Source organism: Humulus lupulus, chromosome 5, assembly GCF_963169125.1.
Source record: "Humulus lupulus chromosome 5, drHumLupu1.1, whole genome shotgun sequence".
Lineage (NCBI taxonomy): Eukaryota > Viridiplantae > Streptophyta > Magnoliopsida > Rosales > Cannabaceae > Humulus > Humulus lupulus.
Genome location: NC_084797.1, coordinates 64618156 through 64633569, shown reverse-complemented (window position 1 = coordinate 64633569; position 15414 = coordinate 64618156). Strand labels below are relative to the sequence as shown.

The 15414-nt window shown below is 41.3% G+C and overlaps 1 protein-coding gene and 2 long non-coding RNA genes across 3 annotated transcripts; all 3 read left to right on the top strand.

The window, feature by feature from the left end:
• The first annotated feature begins 380 nt into the window (after positions 1–380).
• Positions 381–852, top strand: LOC133780441 (uncharacterized). The gene is made up of 3 exons (XR_009869316.1): positions 381–455; positions 542–618; positions 729–852. It is a non-coding gene; the product is annotated as an uncharacterized LOC133780441 (long non-coding RNA).
• An 87-nt stretch (positions 853–939) lies between these two features.
• LOC133780440 (uncharacterized) lies at positions 940–1686 on the top strand. The gene is made up of 4 exons (XM_062220184.1): positions 940–1018; positions 1097–1263; positions 1405–1515; positions 1600–1686. The coding sequence occupies exons 1-4, from the start codon at positions 977–979 to the stop codon at positions 1670–1672; spliced, it is 393 nt and encodes a 130-aa protein (XP_062076168.1). The 5' UTR covers positions 940–976; the 3' UTR covers positions 1673–1686.
• A 2287-nt stretch (positions 1687–3973) lies between these two features.
• Positions 3974–5403, top strand: LOC133780439 (uncharacterized). The gene is made up of 4 exons (XR_009869315.1): positions 3974–4093; positions 4231–4318; positions 4531–4749; positions 5187–5403. It is a non-coding gene; the product is annotated as an uncharacterized LOC133780439 (long non-coding RNA).
• The last annotated feature ends 10011 nt before the right edge of the window (positions 5404–15414 follow it).

The following is a 15414-nucleotide window of genomic DNA, read 5'->3' as shown; positions in this document are numbered from 1 at the left end:
GTCTCTGAAATGGATTGGGTAAAATCTATCTCTTTGTTACGCATTTGGAATTAGTATTTGCCCAATTTATTTATATGTTTTTGTTGGGGAATTTCAGTTTTACTTACCGGAGTTTTCATTTTCTCCCTGAAGCAATGTGTGGTGAAACGGCCATTATGGTTTTTGCGAAATTAAAGGCCTCATGTGTGGTGAAACGGCCATTCCTTTTTGCTGTTTGGAAAATGCACTTTTAATTCAATAGTGTACATTTTTACACATTATTGACTTAGCCTATAGTTTCTATGTTGTACTCTTTATATTGCTATGTGAAACTTTGTCTGGATTTTATTACTATTCGTCGTTGGTTTATCTAATCTGATATTTGCATTTGTGCCACTCTCCAGTGTGTTTGTGATTGGGATGATCGTGAAAATAAGTTTATTGAAGTTGAAGGAATTCTGAGAAGACAAATAAAGGTAAAGGTTTTGTGTTGTTTAATTTTATGCTAATTACCACTTTACCAGTCAGGTTCCACTCTAAATCACTCTATCTTTGCTTTTAGATGTCTCTTATTCCTAGTGTGCAACCTTTCCATGCAATAGCCTATCCAATTGATCCAATGCTTGCACTGGAGATAAGGTAAGTATTCTATTGCCTATATATTGCATTAGTCTGTTCTCTTTATTTACTGTCTTTTTTTGTCTTGTAGTAGTCTGTTCACTTTATTTACTATCTTTTTGGTCTTGTAGTCGTAAATATGTTGCACACTGCTCTGTCATTGCATCTCATTATTCTCTTCCTTCATTCAATTATCCTGCAGCCTTGCCCATAAAGAGCGAAGGTGGAAGTAAAAGGCTAAGGGTCGGGTAAGTTTGAGATATATATTCTCTCTTCCTTTGTATGTACATACTGCCTATGCCTGTTTTCATTCGCTGTTACTGGTTTTGAATTCAAGTATTTTAGCAGCGACTTTGGTAACCATCCTCTGTCTCATCTGATGGGTTCTATCTTTGGTATGCATGATAGAGAGAATGTTGAGGTTGGTTGATTTTTCCAAAGATTAATGAATTTTCCCATTTCCTTCAACTACCATGCACTTAAACAAATCTATTGGCAGGTCTTTTGCTATGCTTTAAGTGCAAATGATGGATCTGAATGGAGGCTGCGTATCCAATCAGAAGTGGAGCATTTTATAGATGTCTCATCCATGTCATCTGATATGATTGCCAGGATGATTAATGAGGATAAATACAGCTCCTTGTCAATCTTAATGGTTATACTAAGGTATAGTATCACTTGAGTTATCCATTGACATTGGGTCAAAGAACCTTGAAACATAATTATTAAGATTTAGTATGAATTTGCTCTTTTTTTCTCGATGCGTCAGTTTAGTTTGTTTCAGAATTGATGCTCTGTGTTGTGCAGGGGGCAAGAAATGAAATATTTGCCATGCAGCCGGCCCCTATACAGATTTCTTACATGGGATTTCCTGGAACTACAGGCGCGGACTATATACATTACCTGGTTACTGATGAGGTTGGAGAGTTTGTAACCCCTAACCTTTATTTAATTTTATTTTGTTTCCTGTTTGATGTCTAACTTCGACATTCCCAATTACAGTTTGTGTCACCTTCTCAATTCAGTCATATTTATTCAGAAAAGATTGTCCATCTTCCTCATTGTTACTTTGTAAATGATTACAAGCAGGTTTGTTGTGTAAATTAGTAACTGATAAATTATTGGTGTTCCAGATGCTGTTTAAAGAGGTGTACAACCAGATCAGATTATTTTCATAGATGTTTCCATGAAGGGTGAACATATCAAGCGCAGTGCTTTAGCAGATTTATTCTTGGACACGTAAGCATGCCTAATACTTTTTTTTTTCTATTTTTTGTATTATTCAAGTGTATTTATCTTAGTACAATACAATATGTAACTTTATTTTGACATTTGATGTATGGCTGCTGCCCGAGTAGGCCATTATGCAATGCGCACACCACAGGCACTGATGTTCTATGGGCTGGTCTTCCAATGGTGACCCTTCCACTTAAGAAAATGGCTACGCGAGTAGCTGGTTCACTGTGTTTGGCCACTGGTGTAGGAGAGGAAATGATAGTTAACAGGTAATGACTTAAAACAAACTTACAATTTGGTTAAAATAAGCTCACTCAATTTGGTAAAAAATGATTGTGGTAACTCACTCAATTTGAATACCAAAATACCCCAAATGAACTAGATTTGGTTGAGATTAATGAGTTTGTTCTGCATTTTATACACTTATTATTTGTTTCTCTCTTCATTTTATAGACTTATTATTTGTTGTTGGTTGAGATTAATGAGTTTGTTCTGCATAACTTTGACCAACATTTAAAACTAAATGAAGAAAAAAATAGAAGAAAATTTTTGGCCTCATTCTTGTTCTTATGGCTAGAGACCAATTTTCATGTTGTTGAGTAATAAAATTTTAGTATGATATTTTTCTTTGTAGAGTAATAAAATATTTATTCATTCATTGCCTTTAGTTTTTTCAAGCTACTCAAAAAGCTCCATAGTTGTATGGCACAATTATTTAGTGATGTTGGACTATTGGCTAATTATAACAGCTCTTTTTTTTTTTAAATTTCTAGAGTTAGAAATGTTAGTGCTTGGCATAATTATAAATAATATATATTCTGTTTTTTAGGAGCAAGATATTGTTTATTAAGATTGCTTATTTATCATTGAATTCCTTTATATATCTATATATATGTTTGTTCAACGTTTTCTACAATAAATCTCAATAATGATGTGTTTATATAAACAAATATTGACCTACATATTTTTGCATGATGTTGAGTGATGATTCTTATATACATACACATAAGAAAAAATGTGTATGATAACAAAATAAACTATGTGAACTATAGTAGTCTAAAACAGGGGACAAATTAATCCTATTGGGTTCTAGCTTTAGTTGTCTCATTAAGTTCATGTATGTTTTTGCTTCTAATAGAACAATAGACTTTTTGCTTTGCTAATGATTAAATGATTCTTTTTCGTTTTTTTTCTTTTCTTTGTTTTTGTCTTGTGAATCCTTTTTCATTGGGATATTAACTTTGTTGTTCTTGTAGTGTCCCACGTGGGGCTCTTGTAGTCGCAACTAGTTTAATGCTTTATTTATGTTCGTTTTAATGCTTTATCTATGTGCATAGACTGCCCATACAAGTGATTGCCAAAGAATATAACTCATACATTATCGCTGTTGGACATCATTTCTCTAACTAATTTTTATCTTCATCCCTCTCCTCTTCAATAATTCCAGAGCAATTTCTCTTCTATGAATTAGGTTATGTTTTAGGTTTGTGTGGTGTCAGTTTGTAGCTTGTTGTTTCTTTCTTATTTTTTTCTAGTATTAAGCTTTGATTAGTTTCCTCTCCTTGTAAGTTTGGGCTAATGTTGTTCTAAATTTTTCCTTTTGTGCTTGTAGTGAATTAGGCTAATCATAAGTACTCTTTGTCTTATTTTTGTTAATTTCTTTGCTGAATATTTGAATTATGTTTATGCTTTTTGTGTGAGTTTATATAAACTAAGCAAATAAACTTTGGGCATGTAGTTGAGTACTTGAAAATGAATCTTTTGGGGTTTGGTTTTTGTAAGGAAAAATTTTCACAAGAGATTTAAATGTTTCTATAATATATGTGAAATTTTGTTATCTGTTTTGCATTTGACATGTACAAAATTAGTTTAAGTGGTGTCTTGAATCATATCTACTTGTTTTGTTTGTCTAAATAGTTCATATAAAAAATTATAAGAAAAGTTTCTAAATGTATATTGTTCTAATATGGCATTGATATATATTGTAGTGCATAAGCTCTAGTTTCTGGCTGGCTGGTGCGATATGAGGTAGATAAAGTGTGTGGTCACCATTTGCTTCATGGATAACTGGCTGGTATGTAATAATATTCTTTTTCTAACTGTTAACTTGGGAAAATGTCTTTCTTCAATTTTTTCTAGTTGACTGCTTCATAAAGTGGAACAAGTTTGTGTTTTAATGATGTACAAGGAGGGGCTCGGCAAGGACGGTGGCTGGGCGCGGGGCTGGCTGGTGTGGTTCTCAACTTCACGGCGGCAGCAGGTATTTCTTTCTGTGGTGTTGAACTTTAGTTTGGTGATGTTATGGTTACATGGAATTATATTAAAATATTTATTTAAATCTAACGTAGCTCTTGATATCTTTTATTTAGCATAATGATCTCTTCCTGCTTGCTTCAGCTAACAACACTTGAACCAATGATCACTGGATTGCAAGAATCATTGCCAAAGTCCATTGGATTGCTTCCTTTTTATGGAGGTGTGGCAGGTACATGATGTCTTTATACTTGAACTTGAAGACTTTTCTTTAGAGTTTGTTTATAAAATTAAGGTTGCCGGTGTCCTTGCTTTTGCTATAATTTTACTGAAGTCTTCAAAATGAACTAGAGATGCCTGAATCATGATGTATATCATCTAATTGGTTAGTTAAAGTTTAAATCATTGTTTCTGGCCACTTGAATCTTATTGTTGCTATCTCAGATGCTGAACAGAGAGAAGTAGATACCTGGCACTTCATGTAAACAGCCCCTTGGCTGGGTTTACTTCCCAGTGCTGATGGGCAAGTATTACATTCTCAAGATGGTGGAGATAGTCCAATTCTCAGTCTCTTTAAATTAGTCACTACTGCAATATTATCTAAGCCAGGGTGCCCAAATCCAACCTCTTTCAGTACCCTATCAAAACAAGCAGAAGCTGCAGGTACAGAGCTGAACATTCAATATTTAGAAAACTCATTGTATGTATATATCATTGATTGAGCTTTCTATATAATTGATTTCTTACTATTAATTAATCAAGCTTTGTGTGCATACAGTAGAGAAAAATAGTACTTGTGAAACAATTATATCATCAATGTTGCTTAGTTTATTCTTTATAAAAGGGATTTGATTTCTGTGTTCAATAAAATTGGGTCCTTGACTTTTTTTAGTTTGGAAATACATTATAAAGTTTGATAGAAATTTTTCTTTTTCTGGAAAAGAGAAATCAGAGGGAATTTCCATTGCCTTTGTATTTGCATTTGTGATTGTCTTTTGTATGTGGTGTCCTTTCTTGGAAATAATTTCCATAACATTTTTCTTGAAGTAATTTGTGATGCTAGATAATAACAATAAAATATTTTTTTGTTTATTTTGCAGATGTGACAAGCGAAATAGAAAATGATACTTAATTTTGAAGGCTTTGTGTTGGGCAGCAGTAGAATATTTTGTGCTGAAAGTAGTATCTTTTCAATATGTTGAATATTTAAGACTACTTGAATACTTAAAGAACATTTTGTTGTTGATGACAGTGTTGAATGTTTTAAACTAATTTGTGGATTGTTAATACAATGTTGAATGTTTTTACTTTTTGTTATTTGAAAATCAAGTTCATTTGATGATGCTAGTATATATTAGAAAGCTAATTTTTATTATATAAAAAAAATTAAAATATAATAGAATAAATTAGTGATATAAATGAAATATATAATGAGAATTTAAACTTATCTAAATATTAAAATAATACAAAAAATGTGTTATAATATCTATTACAATAACACTTTTTCTGCAAAGAATTGTGTTATGCAAACTTCATTATATAACATAAATAATGTGTTATCCTAAAGTATAATATAACACAAAAAATGTGTTATACTAAAGTGTAGTATAACACAAAAAAAGTGTTATATAATCGACTATAAATAACATAATTAAACACTTATCTATATATTAAAATAACACAGAAATTGTGTTACCGTTGACAGTACAATAACACATCTGTATAACACTGATAAAGTGTTATGTAAAGTACCCTGACCTACGATAACATAGTCGATCTTAACACATCAGAAAGTGTTATCGTATGTTTTGATAACACATTTTCGGTGTTATTAAAAGCATTTTTTCTTGTAGTGACCCCCGAACCACCAAAAAAAAAGGAGTGATTGTTGTTTCCTTGCAATTAATTCTCACATCCTAGATTACAATTCTTTTCATATTACGGTTTATCAATCACCATTAATCCATCCTATTTATTTGTATAATAATCTGTTGGTGAAAAATCGCGTCAACAGTTTGGTGCTTTCATTGAGAGTGTTTAGATTAGTGCTATCACAAAAACTTGATCACGGTGGTTACTCGATCGAGGCATGGTAATGAGGCGGATCAACATGATGGGCAGGAGACCCACCATGCCGCCATATCCAATGAACCAAACCCCGAGGTCCAGCAGCGATCGAGAAAGCAGTCGATGGTCCAGGATGACACCGGGAGTTCGGCGCCCCAACCGCCAAATCCGAACCCGGGTTACCTGACGGCGATAGATATGGAAAACATATAGTTGAGGAGTCAGCTATCTAGAGCAAGTAAGCAAATCGAGGAAGTCTTGGCCCGACTACCCCCTCTTGCAACCGACGTTAACGTCGGAAAGAGGCTAAGCGGGACTCGCAAGTCCTGCAGGGATAGTCCTCCCAGACCTAGTCGATCAGTCAGAACCTCAACCCTGAGTTCTACGCCCATGTCACACCATAACCAGGAAGCTATGTTTGAGGAGTTTCCCAGGGCCAATCAGCAATTCAGTCGATCAGTCAGAACCTCTACTCCTAGTTCGGATCCACCATCGAACACGCCCAGAAGGGCTCGTGGCAGCTCGTGGAGAAGGTCCGGGGAAAGCTCGCGCAAACAACCAACTCCAGCCAGCCCTACCGTGCCACGGTCAGACCTCCGGGCGCAGGAAGCTAGAGATGGTAGAGCAGAACGACCGTGAGCTAGTTTGATCCACCCAGACAGGACTAGGATCGCTTCACCAGTTAGGCATCCCCCATCGCCGATAAGATACCCATCTCCTCCCCGTCCAGTTCGAGACATTCTGGCGCACGGGAATAGCAGAAAGAATCCTCCTCCCGCCAGTCCTTCCCATCGCCCATGAGCACGAGGGGAGGTCCCAGATCCTCACCCCCGGCAGCAGGCTCCAAGCTTTTACAACGGGAGCCACTGGACCGAGATCCACAAAAGTGGCAGATCCGGTGGAGACCTGCGTAATCGTTTAAGTTCGGTGCAAAGCCCTCAGACCGCCTTGAGGGCCGACCTTTGAGATCGCCTCAACTCACAGAGGGGGGATCTGGCCAGAAATGACAGTCATGCTCGCCAAGAGGATGGTCTTTCCGAAGTACATGGCAGTGGGAATGTCCCGCCAAACCAAGCTCAAGCTTGGAGGGACAATAATCCGCCTAACGCATACAATGGAACTGGAGCTGTTGAACAGCCCCAGAACATCCAAGGGACTAAGGACCAAACCCTAGAACGGTTAGCTTAGATGGAGGAGCTAATGAAGAAACTCTTGTCAGAAAAGGGCAAGGATGAGTATAACTCGGGGGACGAGCTCGAGCTTTTTGCCCCCAGCATAGTAGCCACGACATATACGCCGGGTTTCCGGATGCCCCATCTGTCCAAATTCGATGGGGACGGGGACCCATCAGATCACCTCGGTATGTTCAATACCCTGATGATGGCCCATAATATCGACCCCGAGCTGAGATGCTTTTTCCCTTCCACCTTAATCGGGTCAGCTATTAGCTCGTGGTTCAAGCAGTGTAAAAAGCAGTCCATTAGCTCGTGGAAGAATTTTTCTGCCGATTTCAAGAGGGCATTCCGATCTTCTCAAGCTGCCCGCATCAAAGCTAACACCTTGGCGAACGTGAAGTAACAGCCCAGGGAACCTTTAAAAGCTTACCTGAGCAGGTTCACGAATGTCGCAGCTCGAGCCAGGGACGCGGATGATAGTTACAAGCTTATGGCTTTGAGGACTGGAATCCTCGTTGGAGGCGGGCTGTGGAAAGAAATCCAGAGAAGAGGTGTCAGCACCGTTGATGAATTCCTGAACAAGGCATAGGAATGGATAAACCTGGAAGAGGCGCGAGCATCTGTCGTGGGAACCAGCCAAACCCCTGATCAGCCCGTTGGAGCAGAAACGGATGTCGTGAAAACGACTCAAACCGTTGCCCAGAATAACCAAGGGGGTCGAGGCAAGAGAAAAGGGAGCAGCGAGGGCGGCCAGCACGTCCCAAAGAAGAACAAACCCGCGGAAAAGTTTAAGCCAATCTACGCAGCTTATACCGAGTTCACGAACACTATGGTACACATTTTCCTAGCAAATTCTGCCCGCCTCCCCTGGAAAAAACCAGAGCCTTTGAAACATCAGAAGGCCAAGAGGGACCCTTCCAAGTTCTGTCGATTCCACAACGACATTGGCCACAATACTGACAATTGTAGGCACTTGAAGGATGAGATCGAGACACTCATCAGAGCCGAACCTTTGGCTCAGGATGCGCGGAATCGAGTTCCTACTAGTCAGCTAGCCCCGGAAGCTCCGATAAATCAACCCGGGGCCCGGATAAATCAGGATACCCTTCCTCCTATAATAGGAGGAGAGATAACCACCATCTCCGGAGGCCCTCATCTGGCAGGCACGAGCAGAGGTGCCCAGAAGAGGTACGCCAATGAGCTGAAGTCTCATAACGGAGTTGAATTTATTCCAAAGCATCATCTACCCAAACAGCGGCGATTGGAGAGGTAACCAATCAGTTTTACCGAAGAGGACGCTAGTCAACTACAGTTTCCACATAACGATCCTCTGGTGATAACTGCACAGCTCGCCAATCGGAGAGTTAGGAGGATATTGGTTGATAATGGGAGTTCGGTGAACCTGCTGTTCCGGTACACGCTAGAAAAAATGGGGTTGTCTGTAGCCAAACTGAAGGCCACCTCCATGATGTTATATGGGTTTTCTGGAGAAGGGTCGGCAGCAATAGGAACGATCGAGTTAGTAATAACCTTGGGAGAGGGACCCCGAACTGTCTCAAAACTCCTCGAGTTCGTGGTTATCGACGGTCCCACCGCATACAACGCAATTATGGGCCAGCCTACATTGATGGCATTTGAAGCCATAACTTCTATTCGTCACCTCCCAGTCTAATTCCCCTCCTCTATGGGGATATGTACGGTCCGAGGTGATCAGCTCGCTGCCAGGGAATGTTATAGCATTTCCATGAAGGGAAAATCACAACCCGGGTAGCAGACGATGACCATCAAAGGCGGAAGCGAGGAATCTCAGGAAGTAAGATCTATTCCTTGGATAAAAAAACCTCAGGAAGCCGATGGCGTAGGTATCACCTTGAGTGATGATATTGACCCAAGGATAGGCGAAGATAGATTCGAGCTTCAAGCCATCGAAGAGCTCGAAGAGGTGAACATCGATCCTAGAGACCCTTCAAGAGTGGATAGGCTCGGGAAAAACCTTTGTAATGAGAGAAAGGCGGAGCTGCTGAAATTTATACAAGAAAATCTAGATGTGTTCGCCTAGTCTCATGAAGACATGATAGGGATCAGCCCAAGCGTCATCATGCATACCCTTAACTTGGACAAAAACATGCCTGCAAATTCCCAGAAATAGAGGCGCCTGGGCACTACTCGAGCTGAGGCCCTAGAAGAAGAAGTAGCTCGACTTTTAAAATGAGGCTTTATTCATGAAGCGAAATACCCGATCTGGGTCGCCAATCCTGTTTTGGTTCCGAAGCCCAACGGGAAGTGGTGGACCTGCATCGACTTTTCTTATCTGAATAAAGCATGCCCCAAAGATTGCTTCCCCTTGCCGAGAATTGACCAATTGGTGGATGCCACTGCGGGGCACGAGCTCATGTCCTTCATGGATGCATACTCGGGCTATAACCAGATCACCATGAACCCTGCGAACCAGGAACATACTAGCTTCATGACCCCAACCAACGTTTATTGTTACAAGGTCATGCCCTTCGGGCTGAAGAATGCGGGAGCTACATATCAGAGAATGGTCAACAGAATGTTCACTAATCAGATCGGGAAAAAAATGGAAGTATATGTTGACGACATGTTGGTCAAGTCAAAAACAGCCGATAACCATGTTCCCGACCTAAAAGAATGTTTTAAGATCTTAAGGAAATATGGTATGAGGCTGAATCCCCAAAAATGTACCTTCGGGGTTGCGTCAGGAAAATTTCTGGGTTTCATAGTCAACACCCGTGGAATAGAGGCGAACCCCGATAAAATCAGATCGCTACTCAAAATTCCATCACCCCGGTCGTGAAAGGACGTCCAAAGTCTGACAGGAAGGGTGGCAGCCCTTAATCGGTTCATTTCCAAATAAACTGACAAGTGTTTGCCATTCTATAACCTGCTCCGGGGAAATAAAAAGTTCGAGTGGACCGATGAGTGCGAGCGTGCTTTCCTCTACCTAAAACCACATTTAGCTGAGGCACCCGTGTTGTCTAAACCAACAACAGAAGAGCCTCTTTTTGTTTACCTAGCTGTCGTGGAAGATACGGCTAGCACTGTGCTGGTCCGGGAAAAGGACCGGTCTCAGAAGTCAGACTATTACATTAGCAAAAGGCTCCTCGGATCCGAATCTCGATATTCGTTGATGGAAAAAATGGCATTCCGCCTCATCACGACCTCCAAAAAGCTCAGGCTGTATTTCCAGTCCCATTCAATCCACGTCATAACTGATCAACCTTTAAGGCAGGTATTGCAGAAACCTGAGGCATTGGGACGTCTTTTGAAGTGGGCCATCGAGCTCAGCCAATTCGAGATACTATATGTACCGCGAACTGCAATCAAAAGCCAATCTCTGGCTGATTTCGTGGCAAAGTGCACTGGATTCCAAGAGAAACCGATGGAAGAACCGGTGCAGGCCTTGTGGAAAGTCTTTATGGACGGCTCATCTAATGAGAACGGGTCCAAAGCTGGAATCATTTTGATCTCCCCAGAGGGACATCGTATCCACTCCGCGTTACGATTCAGATTCGAAGCATCCAACAACGAGGTCAAATACGAAGCTTTGTTGGCTGGGCTAAGGGTGGCCCAGGAGCTGAAGGCCAGGGCCATCCAATACTATAGCGATTCCCAACTCGTGGTTAACCAGGTATCAAGAGAACTTGCTAATCAAGTCATTTGAATAAAAAAAAAATGTGATCTTAAAGTCATAATCAGGTTAGGGTTAAAATATTTTGATCATAAACAGCTAATTTTCATTAAAAAAGATGTTTGGTACACGGGATCCCAAAAACAGGGTTTGAAAGACAATTTACAAACTATCAAAAGTTAAATACATTCAGTGGCCACTCTAATGGAAAAAATACAAGTTTTAGGCTTATGTCCCTGTACTTTCCCTCGGCCATGGTGAATGAGCAGCTGACAATGTACATCTCACCCCTAGAGCTCTCCAACTCATGGTTGGTCCAGCTTACCCTTGCTTTTACCAGCACCACGTAGCCATACAATAAACATGTTAAAATATTGGGAAACTCAATCACGTTACAACCACTCAAGTGTGCAGTTTTCTTACCTTTAATTCCAAACGGAGAAAATGAAATGGTTCCGAGCACGATCCTCAGCCCCGAGCCTTGGCGATAAACCTAGTCACAGTGTCCAATGGGTAATTGTTAACTTCCAATCCAAATTAACACTTAGAAGACAGAAACTAGCCCCTGGGACCTCAATTTCTACTAAATCGGGTAGTAGAAATTATCCCGAATGCCTAGGTCGAACCCCCAAGCCTTACCAATTCTAGAAACAATTCTAAGGCTAAAATCCTCAGGCGAGTCGCGACTTGGCTTAGTGGGTTGCGACTTGCCCCCAAGTCAGAGAGCAAGGACACAAGCCAAAGCGGAGGCGGGCCATGACTTGGCTTAGTGGGTCTCGATGCGCCCCCATCTCAGAGAGCATCCCAGGCGAAAATGCCCACACGCGCCGCGGCGCGCCACTTTTAGCCCATAAATTCTGGGTTTTTCTCATGTTTCTCCCAGCCAACTTTCCTCAGAATTTCATCTAACAAACCTCCTCAGCCACAATCAAGTTAGCTAAGAAATTAAGGCTTCTAATCACCCAATTCAAACACAAAATCACAACAATACATACTAAGGTCTATACACCAACTCAATAGCAATTCATCATCCAAATAACTAGAATTCAAAGGTGAGGAACAAGAGTTTTACCTGAATTGATGACCCAAATCCCTAGTAACGTTGACTGTCTTTAACTTAGTTTCCCCTCAGCTTGAACCCCCTAGCTTTCCTTCTATTTTTCCCCTAACTTCAAAGCACATTGAGAGAATGAGAGAAAGTGTAAAACCGTGAGAGAGAAAGAGGAGAATTCTAAGATGTTTCTACTTCTTTTTGTTTTAGTTCTAAGTGTTTAGTGAGTATATCCCTTAGTTTCTAGGCAAAAGACCCTATTGCCGTTCTAAATTAACTAATCCTCAAGTTGTCCCTAGAGGTAAATTGGTCATTTTCCCCCAGTTCCCGCTAATTCCTCAAATGTTCCTACCATTAACCAATCAATCCCATCATAACCAATTAATCACCAAATACTTATTCAATATCCATAATTCAAAAAATATCCACTAAATTTCCTTCCAAATACCCCTAGGCTCCCCCGAGCCGGGTACTAATCCCCGCTGTGACTATTTCGCTAATCTGCTCATTAGAACCGTCTCGAGCCATATACTGCAAATATATCAACATAATAATGTGGTCTCAACAATTATCATATATAATCACATTTATGCCCTCAACGGGCCAAAATTACAAATATACCCTTATAAGCTATAAAGGGCCCACATGCATATCTAATACTCACAAACATGTATGTCACGTAGTCATATAATCATATTAATCATGCATGCCACATAATCATGCATTAAACCATTAAATCACACATATACCAATTATGCCCTCTCGACACGCTAATCAAAGCCCTTAAGCCTTATTAGTGATTTTGGGTCGTTACAACTGGGGTTTCAAAACTCAATACGATGCAAGGTTCACAGCCCAGCCCTAACCCGAACCCACATGGTCCAGGGGGTTCAAAACCTAACTCCCAACAAATAGGATGCAAGGCTCAAAGCCCAGTCCTAACATGGACCCATAATGTCCCGGGGATTAAAAACCCAAAAGCATGCAGGGCTCAAAGTCCAATCCTAACCCGGACCTATATTGTTTGAGGGTTCAAAACCCAACTCCTAAAAAATTTGTCTAGACCTAATGTGGTCTGGGATAACGAAATCCATATTCATGTTTTCCTTATAACTACCTAGAACCATTGGAACATGAATCATAGGTTTAAATTGATTAAAGTTAGTCTTATAAGCGGCCCAGGTCGTTGGAACCTGAACCTCAGGTTCGAAATAAGCTAATCAACTAATCTCTGATGGTCCAGGCCGTTGGAACCTAAACACCAGAATCAAAACAAATAAATCAGACAATAGTTGATAACTCCTTAATGGTCCAAGCCATTGGAACCCAGATCTCGAGTTCAGAACGAGATAATTAATTAAGTCATTTCTAAAAAATCCATAACGGCCCAGGCCGTTGGAACCTGAACAATAGAGTCGGGATAAGTCAGTTAAGTTATATTGGTTAAGTCCAAGATGGTCCAGGTCATCAAGACCCGAACGTGGGTCTCAGGACAGGTTAGATACCTTCTATAATATTTCTCCTAATGGTCCTAGCCATTGGAACCAGGATTCACTATTCAACCTAGATTCATGCAGAGTGATGAAACACTTAATGAATTTTGAGGAAAAATAAATGATTGTAAAACGAGAATCATTGTGCAGACAAATAAAAAAATTTCTTCAATGCATCTGCATCCAGAAAAGTGATATAGTTACAAAAACAGAAAGGAGAAAGGAAGCCCTAACTAAAATACAAAGGCTCAGGCCTGGGCTTCATTTTGATCCAGGACATCTGAAGCGTTCTCATCTTGTTGGTCCCCAGCTAGGAGTGTTGCAACACTTTTCTCCTTGGCTTCAAACTCAGCCCTCTTTGTAGCCGAATCCAGATAGAGGAGGAGATTTATGTTTTTGTCTTGGAGCCAAGCCATGTAAATGGCCTCATCGAAAGTGATCGCCAACATTTCGTCAGCTTGCACCTTCTCCTGGCGAGCCTCCTTGCTTCGTTTCCTCTCCAACTAGATCGTGGCCTCCAAAGCCTGGCATCGAGACTTAAGGTTTGCCACCTTCTCCCGCTCCTGGAGAAGTTGGGCCTCAGCCGCCTCCAGAAGGGCTTTGGTCGAAGCCTCCGAGCCATGAACACGAGATAGCTCCACCTCCAGGTCGTCCACCAACTTCTTATATTCGTCATCTTTCCTCATGCTCAACCTTTACCCGGGTAGCCTCCTTGGCAAGGGCCTCCCTGACAGCTTCCTGCTGATTAACGGCCCATTCCAGTTCTATTTGGGTCATCTCTAGCTTCATCACCATCTCGGCCACTAGCTCCATGTTCCTATCAGCCATTAGGGCATCCTGGAACAAATCAAAGTTAGAAAATTCACAAGAAATACTGATGATAAAAGAAAAGACAAAACGGACATATGGCTTACCCCAGTGGCCTGATGACGAATGGCCTGGAGACAAAGAGGGCGTCCTGGCTAGCCAAGGTGGCGTACCACTTGAGCTAGAGGGTGGACATGGTAGTCCCCACCTAGGCTAATAGGTCCGCAGCAAGCGGGCCATGTCCTACCCCAAATTAGGCCGAAACCCGATCTCGGCTACCATTCGGTCCACGATCTGTTGGGGAGCATTGAAGGCCTCTGGACGATCGGCAAACTCCACCTTCCATCGGATGACCAGGATCGGGCCACCTCATCACGTTGGTCCCGACCTTCATCCCAAGCCTGGGACACCATCTTCATCCTCTCTTCCCGGAGGATCAAGTCCCCTTCCTCGGGAAGGGCTGGGTTGATGGGAAGCCTGGGAGCCTCTAGAACCTCCTGCACGATGATGAGGCTTTCCCCAGAGGAATGCTCCTCAGCCAGGGCAAGATCCTTGGATCTGGCCTTCTTGGCCCACTTCGGAGACTCCGCGATGACCGAGTCCATTTTTCTCTTCTCTGCCCCTCCTCCTTCAGAAGGCTCCTGCTCCAAGTTAATAACCTAGAAATGAGCAGATTGGGGCAGATGGATCTCTTTTGGAAGCCTCTAGGACTGGCTCTGAGTCCCTGAGTATCAGCTCCATGATCTTCTTTTGGGTCGGGCCCTTGGCGACTCTCTTTGCTGAAGCCTTGGCCGCAATCACCCTGGCCTCGATCATCTCCATCATTTTGGCCACTGGATTGGACATATCTGGGTCACCTAAGATAGAAAGAAGAAAAAAAACTGATCAGTTAAGTAAATGAATGGGGGTAACATACAAAAATAAAAGAAACACTTAAGTCTAAAGTCCTCCAGGACAAACCCTCATCCATGGAATGGGCATGACTCAACTCCCCTGGGGAAAAAGAAATAATTCGGTCCACCATGTCATCCGGGTCAGAAAAAACTATCGTATTGAAGGAACCAGGACGAGTACATGAGGGTC

Excerpts from the sequence above, each read along its gene's own strand:
- LOC133780440 (XM_062220184.1), top strand. The coding sequence starts at position 977 with ATGGGTTCTATCTTTGGTATGCATGATAGAGAGAATGTTGAG. Across the intron at positions 1,019-1,096 it reads ATGATAGAGAGAATGTTGAG|GTCTTTTGCTATGCTTTAAG; the intron begins GTTGGTTGATTT and ends ATCTATTGGCAG. Across the intron at positions 1,516-1,599 it reads ATTACCTGGTTACTGATGAG|TTTGTGTCACCTTCTCAATT; the intron begins GTTGGAGAGTTT and ends TCCCAATTACAG.